Source organism: Amphibalanus amphitrite, unplaced genomic scaffold, assembly GCF_019059575.1.
Source record: "Amphibalanus amphitrite isolate SeventyFive unplaced genomic scaffold, NRLGWU_Aamphi_draft 000826F_arrow, whole genome shotgun sequence".
NCBI lineage: Eukaryota > Metazoa > Arthropoda > Thecostraca > Balanomorpha > Balanidae > Amphibalanus > Amphibalanus amphitrite.
Window position 1 is genome coordinate 292,640 of NW_024882320.1, and position 11,886 is coordinate 304,525.

The following is an 11,886-nucleotide window of genomic DNA, read 5'->3' on the forward strand; positions in this document are numbered from 1 at the left end:
CAAAAATCGAACGCTAACCGTCGCCCCTCTATTGGCGTTTTCATAACAGCTAAGGTAAACGGGGAGGGGCCGGTCGGACCCCAGCCTCTCGGCCTCTGAAATATGAGCTGGAGCTTTGCGTTAGAAAAATGAACGTGCTACCCGTGACGATAGGAAAACGCTGCTACCCAATTTTAACCTTCGCACTTATAGGGGACCCCCCTTTTCCTCGGGTTTTCGCGAATAACTCGCGCAAAAAGCGGCCGATCGCGATGACATTTTCAGTACAGGTTTATCAATTTTATACATTGTAGCTAGAATTTCGCAACCATTTGAACATATACCAAGTAATTTTGGTGCCTTCGTAACATGTTACGAAGCTGTCAGTGGTTGTTGATGCCTACTATAAATACCCGACAGGACGCCTATTGGTTGACCTGACCTGACCCGACCTGGCCTAAATGCACGAAGACATCTGTGATCAAAACTTAGATAAAATTCGTGATCAGTACCCCGACAAACTCCACAACATCCTCACTTTACGAAGTTCTGACAGGTCTCGATTTTCCGACTTTTTGGGTCATTGAGCCGACCTGGAAGGTCAATCAATGACCTAGGACCTTAAAATTGCGTATCATCAGCTTCCTCTCGTCAGGGGCAACACGCTCGTTTTTTCCGCGAAGCTCATGCTTGATCAGGGGCCGAACGACAAATAGGGGTCCAACGAATTTCTCCCCCCCATAAATTAGCGGCTGGCAAAACACCAATATGGGTGACGGTTAACTTCCTTGGCCATTGGGTGACTTAAGACTTTCAAAGGGTCAATGACAATTGTGTAGTAGATCAGAACCCGCTGTACCTTCTAGAATTGAAATTTTATGACCTTCCATGATCTCAAGAAACAACTGCCTAACAAGTCAACAGTTATTTCTGTCAATGTATGACATGTTTTATGGCAGATAAAAAAAATGATCGGCTCGAGGGTAAAATTGTGTCGTGATCCGACGTTTTTACATAATAATACCCGAAATACCCAAAGAGTCACGGAAAGGTATAGTGAGCTCGGTTGTGTATGCAATGGTGTCTGGTAGGGTGGGGGTAATGGCCCTGCCTGGCGCCCGAAAAGGGGGCACGACCCCGGAGGGCCTGCCGACCACTGGCTTAAGGTAAGAGGACGGCGAGATGAGGATTAGAATATAACATCATGACGGTGAGAGGACGGCAGGGTGAGGGTGAAAATATGAACGGATGAAGGTGTCGAGGGGATGAAAGAATGACGCTAAGAGGATGGCGGGATGAAGATGGGAGGATCGCGAGGATTCAATGACAAAACAAACATCGCTCAATGTACAACTAGGAACTCCTTCAGAAAGAGCTGAATATGTTCCATCCAGCATCACTATTCACTAATTCTTTGACATTCACGGACACAGGATCTCATAAGCTCTGGCAATCCCTGTGCAGAGTGCCACCACGTGCCTACCTGAGCTGAGACTTATCGGCGTGTCCTCTGTTCTCGTTCTTCCAGCTGTTGAACTGCTCCTCCCAGGCCTTGAACTGCTTGTCAAACAGCTCGTCCGCTCGCTGCAGTTGGCGAATTTCCTATGGAAGCGATTCACTTCTGTCAGTAGCAGTCCTACTGGGAGCAGGCAAACCACGAAAGAACATAGACACAATCAACAAAACAAGTCAGAAACCACGGCCACTGACAGCGGACCAGCATTAAAGATTTAACCTGTTAACCTGATCAATGACAAGAATTATATGTTGTTTATGGTTCACGTGAACATTACAAGTCTAAAAATGCTGAAGCATGAAAAATCAGTCGGCTCCGCCATACTCAGTGCACTTGAGTGCCCTCTCTGGACGTGCGAGCGGCGCCATCCCAGCGCGCTAATACAGTACCTGACTGGGTCCATCAGCACAGTCTAGGTACCGTACTAGCACGGAGGGAGGACGCGCCAGGTGACAGAGGTGTCGCGCCAGGTGTCGTCCAGACGATAATATCCGACATATCCCACATATAAATCCCAGCATCTTCCGGCTCGCAACGCTGAGTAGTGTTGAAGCCGAGTACAGCTTAAATAACATGAGACAGCAAGGTACACAAACAACTAACAGAAGTGTGACATTGTGTGGCGGTCATCATGACTCACCTCCTGCTCTTTGGGTGTGAGCCGGGAGATGGCCGCCGCCGACTCAGCCACCGCCGCGGCTGCCGAGCCGGGTACAGGGGGCTCCCGGCGGACCTGGGACTGCGCGGCCGGGCCCGGGCCCGCGCTGGGTGCCTGTCCGGGGGCCTTGGCAGGCGGCTGGACGGGCCGCGGTGCCGCGGCGGACGCGCCGGGGGCCGAGTAGGTGCTGCCTGGGGGAGCCAGTCTCGGAGCGGCCGCCAGTCCGGGGACGGGCGCCGGTACCGGAGCCGGAGGCGGCTTCTCAGCCGGGGCAGGCGGCCGCGCAGCTAGCTGGCCGGACAGCGCCGCGTCATGGGCAGCCATCTGCAAAACAGAGCGGAGTAGAGGTCACCTCTGAGAGGCAACGTGAAATCATGTTTCTCAACCAATAGCACATAACCTTGTTACTATGGAGCTACTTCGTCAAGCTATACATATACACAAGTTAGTTAACTAGCCAGATGAGCCATTTATGCTGTTCTTTGAAGGCCCACAACGTTATCGAAAAACGTACATGCTGAACTAACGTAAGCAAAAGCATCAGATATCGAAAATCAAAGGCGTGGAGCCCAACGCGCTTCCATAGGAACAATGAAGGACCCTGACACTTACGTTTGAAGAATCGCCTCCATTAGTGCAAAATTATAAAAGGACGATAGTGGTTGCAATCAAGGCCCTAAAGGTTGCAATGGTCACATACTTGGCTATAAATGCCACTACTCGTTAGCCTCAAAATTCCGTAAGGTAAGACGGTCGCCGCGGCTCACCTGTTGCCCCCACTGGGCGGCCGCCGCCATCTGCTGCTGCTGCTGCTGCTGCTGCTGCTGGCCGTTCCAGAGGTGCTGGCCGGATGGCAGGTAGGCCTGGCCAGCGCCGGCTCCCATCATCATCCCGGGCTGCTGGTAGGCGCCCCAGCCGGCCGCCGCGCCGAACTGGCCCCCCGCCTGCAGCGCGCCCGCCGCCGCCGGCTGCCACAGAGGGGAGGGGGAACCCGGTGAGCTGCAGCCGAGCTACAGAGGCGACACTGAACGGACCGCGGCATCCGCAGGAATCAAACACCAAGGATCTCGATAGTAATTGAGCCCTGATTGAGCCTTCAAAATAAATGGTGATTACCTCGTCATCCTCCTCCTCCAGTAGTTGTTCGTGTAAGCCACGGAGGTTCCTTGTTAGACGCCGAAGGTCGTTTCGAACGCGAACAAAACGGTCATAGTCTACGGGGTCTTGTGAACGCAAGTAGCGTAACCAGAGTTTCCTCTTTCTGTTTTTCATTGTCATAGCCTCCCCAGTCATGTACACTTGCTTCTGACCAGTCCTCTGTAATAAAATACATTGAAATATATTAGATGCTAGGAAGTTCTTTTGAGACCCTATTTCCAGCATTTATTTTCAAGAAGTATGAACCCACTAGCTGAACCATTTAGCAATAATGTCCAAATCTTTCATGGATAGAATGTGCAATTTTTCCTTGCTTTCAACCTCGCCGGCCGCCAACCCCCCCACCCCCCTCCTGAGTTATTTCGCGATAGCTAGAACACACTGGCGATAGAGAGCTGAAACTTGGCATACCTGACCTTTGATTCAAGCCGGATCTTTTTACACCAACCGCATTTTCAGGTCAGGTCAGGTCACTGACCTATGACGTCATTAGCAAATCTCCGCACGGTCCTGCAATGTCTTTGCCGGTGCAATTCATCTTTTGCCGGTCGAAAGTTTTCAGAAAAATAAGTTTGTCGCAAGTTTGCGAAGCCCTCAGTGCCAGATGCGCTTTTACAGGGAGATGAACTTGCAGAGTTCATCCTTGAGAAGCCTCACAATTTGTACATGTCAGATTTTTTTCTAAAGATACATGAGGTCAGGTCGGCCACGTGACATCTGGGCTATGGGGAAATATGGAAACTGTTATTTTGGCGCCGGGAATAATCTAAAACTATCTCAAGCACACGGAATCGTGATTCCGTGCACTCCTTAGTCCTTGCAGGGTCCGATGCTTCGCTTTTGCATTGTAGACCGGGCGTGACGTCATTACGTCACTAAACTAAGATCATATCCGTTTTTCGTCAATAATTCTCGACCTAGTGAGCTACCGACCAACTGAGCTAGCGAGTCTGGAAACCCACCAATGGACCCAGGAAGACCTGCCGAATCGAATGATATGCGATATGACCTCCTCCGTCCAACTTCGTCACCTGATGGGCTCTGACCTGACCTTGTCTCGAGGTCAACACCTTAACCCTCGCCCGTTTAGCCAGTCGCGAACGTATGGGAGGGGGGGGGGGGGGCGTTGGACCCCCTCCTGCCTTGCCGCCCCTGATCGAGCTAGAGCTTCGCGGAAAAAAGATACCCAATTTTAAGGCCCTAAGTCATTGGTTGACCTTTAAGGTCAGGTCAATGACCCTAACGTCGAGACAATAAGGGTTTGTCAAAACTTCGTAAAGTTAGGTTGTTATGGTTGAGACTATTAGTGAGGTTGTTATGGGGTGTTGATCACGAATTTCATGTTACGAATTTCATGATCACAGATGATCACAAGGGGCTTTCCAGCTGTCCAATCAAAATTACACTTTGCATCTCAGTGAGCGACGCTCCGCAGTCACTGTCGGATCCGCGGGGTGGAGGGGGGGGGGGCATTTTGGAAAAAATGTTCCCCGCAACGCCCGATATCAACGAAAATTCGCACTTTTTCGAGAATAAAACCAAAACTACACAAATCTTTAAAAGTTTTCTTCAAACTGCACAGCAGTGCAAGAGTCGAAATCCGGTGAGTTTTTGAAATTGAAGAAATGAAGAAATGAAATGAAGAAAAAAAAGGCGTACTTTCCAAATTCCAATACAAATTTTCAATTTCCAGCACACTAGAAAGGTGGTCTTGGAGTCAAATACCACCTTTCTGGATCCGCCAGTGTCAGCAGCCACTGTCCTAGACCTGGTCACACAACACCACAGTCCACACAATCCACACGATCACGATAACGTTCCACCCAGCTCTCCATTCAACCGCACCGCCCCTCTCTCGACTCTTCGGGCCGCCCCACACTGGACCTCGCATGCGGGTTGCGACTTGCGAGTCTGCGGGTTTTGGATTCTCGAGTATAATACTCATTCATGGAGTGATTAAACCATTCTCTTATGGTCACTACATCAATGCAGTGAAGCCGGTGCACCCTCAGACATTGCACATTATCGCAATAACAGCACAATGAACCAAAATTCGACTTCAACAAAACACACCAAAACTCGCAGCCCTCGCAGCGAGGAAAATCAAAAGTTGACTCAAAATCAACTTTTGGAATGCGATGCAACTTGGCTCGCATGCTAAAACCATGCAGACTCGCTTGTTACATGGTGATGTGGGCCACTCAACATAGAGTGCATTCTTTAATTTTCAAGAAACACGAAAACCCAAAAACTCGCAACCCGCATGTGCGAGGTCCAGTGTGGGGCGGCCTTTCCTCAGTCCGCACGCAGGACGCCGGCCGGCCAGACAGCGAATTATCCGCTCCCACGCGCTGTCAACCGCCGGTCTCCTCCAGCCAGCTCGTTCGAGTCATCCCTTGAAATACAACTGCACTGGCAACTACAGACTGCACTTCAGATGGACTCGACAGTGCTGTCATCTGCTTCCCTACTAGATAGTCGTGCCTTTCCCTACTTGAGTCGTGCCTTCGACAGCGTCGACCACGGCATCCTTCTATCGAAACTACAATGGTACGGTATCCACGAGAGATGGTTTCGGAGCTACCTGGATGGGCGACGGCAGGCGGTGAGAGGCGACTCCTTAATCCTTCCCCTTCCCATGGTGTACCTCAAGGCTCCCTGGTCGGCCCGATCCTGCTCAGCATCTCCACCAATTACCTCCCCTCCTATCTCCCACATGGACGGTTGGTTTCTTACACAGATGATACCCAGCTCCTTGACTCCGTCCATCCCGGACATCTACCCATCCTTAAAGCCCGTCAGGAGGAAACCCTTCTTACGGTTCAGTCTTATTTCACATCCAATTCCTTAAAAATGAACCCATCCAAAACAACCCTGCTCCTTACTGGCGCCACTAGCAACGTTAAGAAAACCTCGTCCTTTCACTTAAGTATCTCTGGTCATACACTAACACACTCTCCTTCCGTTAAGCTGTTGGGCGTGACGGTCGACCAAACACTATCCTGGGAAGCGCACATATCCACTGTTGTCAAAAAGTGCAATTCCATCCTTTTCTCGCTCTATATAATTCGACATCACCTTACCCCCGAGGCCCGACAGCTACTTATCCAATGTCATGCCTTCCCACATATCCGATACTGCCTCTCCGCCTGGGGCGGGGCCGCCGCATGTCACCTTCAGAGAGTGCAGAGGGCGATCAACTTTGGGGCCAGGATCGTGTTGGGGGCACCTGCGCGTGACCATATTTCGCCAATTCTGAAAGAGCTGGGCTGGCGTGGTTTAGGTGAGATGACCATTCACCACGACTGCGTCCGCGTCTTTGGCGCACTGAAGGACAAGCGAGCTCCCGTCGCGGTCCGGTCCTTGTTTGTCCCCGGGCCGATGTATCCCAGCGAACCACACGAGCGACATTGGCTGGTATGCTAGAGCCTCCGGGATTTCGGCTGGCCATGTCGTGTCGCGCCTTTTCTTGTCGGGCGCCCTCGTCCTGGAACCGCCTGCCGTCGGCCGTCACCAGCTCCGAAACGCGAGCAGAGTTTTTACGTTTACTGGATACGTGCTTTTTTATTTTCATGTGTTTTATGTGTGTATTTTAACTCATCGGTGTGCAATGCATCGTGTTTCTTCACCTTTTTCTTTTTTAGTCCATGTCTCAATTATGCATTTTGACTCAGGTATGACATTAACCCACCATGTGGAATGGCCTGTAAATATACTGTACTACGTATTAACCCTCGCCGGCACAGGCCATTTTGCGTCCTTCGACGGCACAAGGGGGGGGGGGGGTACGACCCCCCCCCCCTCGCGTTTAGCCCCTGATCGAGCTAGAGCTTCGCGGAAAAAACGAGCGTGTTGCCCGTCACGAGAGGAAGCCGATGATACCCGATTTTAAGGTCCTAGGTCATCGGGTGACCTTCCAGGTCAGGTCAATGACCCGAAAACCGGGAAAATCGGGACCTGTTAGAAAGTCGTAAAATGTGGCTGCTATGTGGTTTTCCGGGGTGCTGATCACGAATATCGTGTTAGTTTTGATCAGAGATGATGTCTTTAAGCATTTAGACCAGGTTGGGTCAGGTCAGGTCAGGTCAACCTGTAGGGGCTGTGACGGGTATTCGTAATACGTGTCAACCGCCTCTGACAGCTTCGTAACATGTTACGAAGGCACCAAAACTACTTCGTAAATGTTCAAATGGTTGCTAAATTCGAATTCAGCTCCAAAAACTAGCCTAGAAACATGTAAAACTCGAAAAAGTGAACCGAGGTCACCCGAGGTCACCAAAGGTCAATGACCTGACCTGACCTTCAGGTGACCTTGATACCCACTCTAATGTATGGGAGCAACGTCAAATCACATGTTTGAACGTTTGAAACCACGAAAAGCTTGCAAACGCGCGGCTAATGCGAGCCGACATACGCCGAATCGCGATTCCGGCCAAACATGGTCTCGGAAAAGAGGTCACAGGTCAAAGGTCATTTGGTTCAGGGTCATGAAATTTTCAGGGTAGGTGTAAAATTGATCAATGCGAGGGTACTGAAAGTTTCGTTGCGATCGGCCGCTTTTTACGCGAGTTATTCGCGAAAAACCTTAGGGGGGGTTGCATCCCCCCTGTGCCGGCGAGGGTTAAGATAGGTAGGTACTACTCTCAGAATTTAGGTGCCAGTCCCCAGATTTAGAGTAGACCACACTGAAGAACTAGTGCCAAAAACAGGTAAATTTGGTCATTTTTCACCTTAGGTGCTATTTATCACCAAAGGTGCTGCCAACCATTTTTAGGCTGAAACAGCTATTGAGTGCCAGAAACAGCTTTTCAAGAATGCATTTAAATGGCATCCACAAAAAAAATCTAGCCTGACCTATCCTTACCTACAAACCTACTAATCTGCAACCTACCAACCTACAACCTACATACCTACAGCCTACCACCTACCTACCTCACCTATAACCTTCCAACCAACAACCTATCTACCAACCTACATACCACTCACTCTCAGACTTTATCTTCACATATACCAGCTTTTAGAAGACTATGAGTATTCCAATTGAAAATATGTGAAGTTGGTGTTTTAAATGATCTGTTGCTTAATTCCAGCTTAGGTAACACTGGTATGGCACTGGTATGTGGGAGCACTGGTATGGAAAAATCAGTGATGTAACACTTCCCTCGCATCTCATTGGTCAATAGCCTGTTGCCAAGGCAACATGAACGGGCTAGCGCGCTAGCTAGGGCTGCTGATAAGGGCTCTGACTGGCCGCTAGCTAATCCCTGCCTTTATGCCTTTTTTACAGTGGGAGCTGTGGCGACCAGAGAAACTTGAACAGGCACCTGTGAGTTATGGAAGCAGAGTTGACAAGATACACCAGCTCTCACCTCTCACTCTTGAATTTCCCTAAATCACAAGAAGCCACTGCCACTCCAGCCAGGAGAAAAACTGCAATAGCCTGCAGTAGGCACCTTCTAACTTGAACCTTCTTACTATGGCATTGCCTTTGGCACTGCGCTGCTTCGCAAAAAGCAATTTGACATCACTTTCCTCACGGTTGAATAGCATTGTAATATGTATTCACTCAGCCTTGGAGCTTTTCCATTCAATGCAGTGCATGGCAGGTGGAATGCGCAGTCAGTGGAGAAGGACAGTGGCAACTGTCACTGGCAACAGTAGTCAGTAAATATTGTAGGTACCTATTTAAAGGGACCCTCCCACCTTCAAAAAAGTTAATGAATTGGCATGAAAGTGATGTCGCTCGATTCAGAAAGAGCAAAAACGAATATCTACCAAATTTCACCGAAAAATATTCACCCGTTTTCAAGATATTAGACTTTTACTTTTGTTTACTTTTTTGGGATCTCCGCTGTTCCTAGCGACTTCATTTTAGAAGTGCGGCGTTCGCGGCAGATGTTGCGCGCAAATAGCATATACCACCACTGCTTTACAAAGATGTTAGTATAAGGTTTTAAAATCGTTAGATTACCGCTGACGTCACAAATTCTAAGGGGGCATCTCAATGCATTAGCCCCTTAGAATCCGAAAACTGCAAGTTTGAAATTCCATATCTCCGAATTAAAGCATTTTTCGATGTTGTGAGTGCCCAAACCGGTATTTGCAGGCCATGGCCACCAATTTGGCTATCTCAACTCAAAACTAATGTTAAGGTGGGAGGGTCCCTTTAAGTATCAGTACGGAAAGACCACACAATTTTTTTGAAGCCTTTAGTTGGGGTAACAAATGGCATGCATAGTTGACTGAAATCGCCCATAACAAAATATTAAAATAAAAGCACTTACCATTAAAGGGTAGCCTGCATAGCCGGCTCCAGTTCCGGCGTTCGGCCATGCGTCCATCATCGACGCGGGCTGCGGTACGGGTGGATCTGCACCGATCCCTTGATTTGCCAGCGCCTGAGCGGCATTCGCCCAAGCCCAGCCGCTCATTTTGATCTTGAACTACTTTGGAGACACAGCTACCATTCAATGACTGGAAAATAATTAAAATAACACAGAGTAGCTGTCATCCTCCCTCACATCACCACGCCGCCATATCCAAAATTGCGACCAGTGTTGCCAGGTCTAGGGGGGTACGCTCCGGCTGTTTAGCATTACGAAAAATGGTGACAGACGTTTGTGGAGGATTGTCGACGAACTCTTGTTCCGCGAGCAGTACTTACACGCTAGCGGAAAATTCACCAATCAGCGCTCGGCAGTACTCGACGCTGATTGGTCCGACGCTCGTGACGAAATTGCGGGGGACCGCAGTTATTCTCTATGGACCCGAATAGGCTTTTGGATTTCGGAGGAGTTTCTTTAAAATTATATGCTGTTTGGAGCTGTTTTCGAGTTGAAATATATTTCTTATGACTGTTAGCTATATAATGACACCATAAAATCATGATTTTAATAAATATTACCGATGTAATATCGGCCGAAAAGACATGCTGTCATGGCACGGACTGCCCTGCGGCTGATGTGGGGCCCCTAGTGCCAGCGTATGGTAATAATGGGTTGACGAAGGGTTATTGGAGAAACTTAGAGCCCCTTTAGCATTCAGTATAGGGTCATCAGAGGCCGGGAATGTCCATCAGGGGTCTGAGTAGGCCTGTCATAGGGGCATACATGACACATCATGGCCCATGGGTCAATGTAGATCCATTAGGGGCCGTTGAAGGGCCATCATTGTTCAGCGTGGGCTCGCAATTACCTCTGATGGGCATATGCCGTGCCCCGATGGACTAACGCTGGCCCCTGATGAACCATCACCAGCCCCTGATAGGTCTACAAAGCCCTCTGCTGGGTCCAAATTGGTCACTGATATGCCCAAATGGGCCACTGAGATACCCGTACAACATCGGGCACATCCCCTGACTGCACCTGCTGGACCAATGCCGTCCCCTCATGGGCCCACCACAGCTCTTGAATGACCTTTTCAAGTCCCCTGAAGTGCCTTTATTGGCCTAAATGGCCCCTGATTGACTGATGTGGTCCCTATTGGTCCTATATGGCCCCCATGAGCCCTCAACGTCGGCCTAGACAGCCTTACATTATATGCCACTGGGCCCTGTTGGGTCAGCACCGGCCCCCGATAGGCTTGCACACTGGACCCACCGGGCCTATACCGACCCATGAAGGGTCTATGTCGAACCCTCACGGACCTCCGATGACCACACGCCGACATGTGTGGCCCCATCAGCAGTGGTCCGTCTATCCCATGTACTTACGGTCTTTTTGGCCGATGTGACACCGGTAGTATATAGAATGTCATGATTAAATGTCGTTATTACACAGTCAAAAGTCACAGAAAGAATATCCAAGCTCAAAAATGGCCTCAAACCCAACAAAAACTGGTATAAATCCCCTTCAAAAGCCGTAAGTCTATTAAAGGGACCCTCCCACCTTCAAAAAAGTTAATGAATTGGCATGAAATTGATGTCACTCGGTTCAGAAAGAGCAAAAACGAATATCTACCAAATTTCATCGAAAAATATTCACCGGTTTTCAAGATATTAGACTTTTACTTTTGTTTACTTTTTGGGATCTCCGCTGTTCCTAGCGACTTTATTTGAAAGTGCGGCATTTGTTGCGCGCAAAGCAGCATATACCACCACGTGCTACAAAACGTTTTAGTCAAACATTTAACGGACGTTCGAAAGCCTGATGACGTCATCAGATTCCCGTAATGGTTAAGAGATAGGGACCGCATATTTACGTCTGGACAACGAGTTGCGGGGAAAAGTGCTGATTGTGTTGCAGTTTTAGGAGCCGGTGATTAGGCTGGATTTTTGGGTTACTTTTTCGTTCCGATTCATGTATTTCATAGTGTTTGGCTTTTGAATATTTTAGTTCTTTCAGATAAATATTACTTGCCTTACAACTTTTGTTAAAACGTTTCATTTTTTTATAAGCCGACGTTCAGAGTCCTAAAAATACATCAGCACTACAATAATTGTAAACAAACAAATGGAGCACCACTTGGCTCTGTTCCAAGCGTTCCAGGGCCATATTTTAGTTTATCCTGGTGGTTTTCTTGCTCTTGTACGTCGTTTTGTTGGATGTTTTGAATCCCTTAAGATTAACTTATATCA

General features: G+C 48.9%; 1 protein-coding gene across 4 annotated transcripts in view; it reads right to left on the bottom strand.

Annotated features, from left to right (window-relative positions):
* The window catches only part of LOC122366717 (proline-rich protein 12-like), a 32,253-nt gene extending 22,398 nt beyond the window's left edge, over positions 1-9,855 (bottom strand). For 2 of the 4 annotated variants that reach the window (XM_043339248.1, XM_043339249.1), the window contains exons 1-5: positions 9,596-9,855; positions 3,270-3,470; positions 2,921-3,121; positions 2,136-2,477; positions 1,463-1,581 (exon numbers count right to left, since the gene is read on the bottom strand). In XM_043339248.1, coding sequence (XP_043195183.1) covers positions 1,463-1,581; positions 2,136-2,477; positions 2,921-3,121; positions 3,270-3,470; positions 9,596-9,742 — 1,010 coding nt within the window. In that variant the 5' untranslated portion in view covers positions 9,743-9,855. The remainder of the gene's footprint in view (positions 1-1,462; positions 1,582-2,135; positions 2,478-2,920; positions 3,122-3,269; positions 3,471-9,595) is intronic. The other 2 variants (XM_043339251.1, XM_043339250.1) reach the window with 2 other exon arrangements.
* Between the last annotated feature and the right edge of the window lie 2,031 nt (positions 9,856-11,886).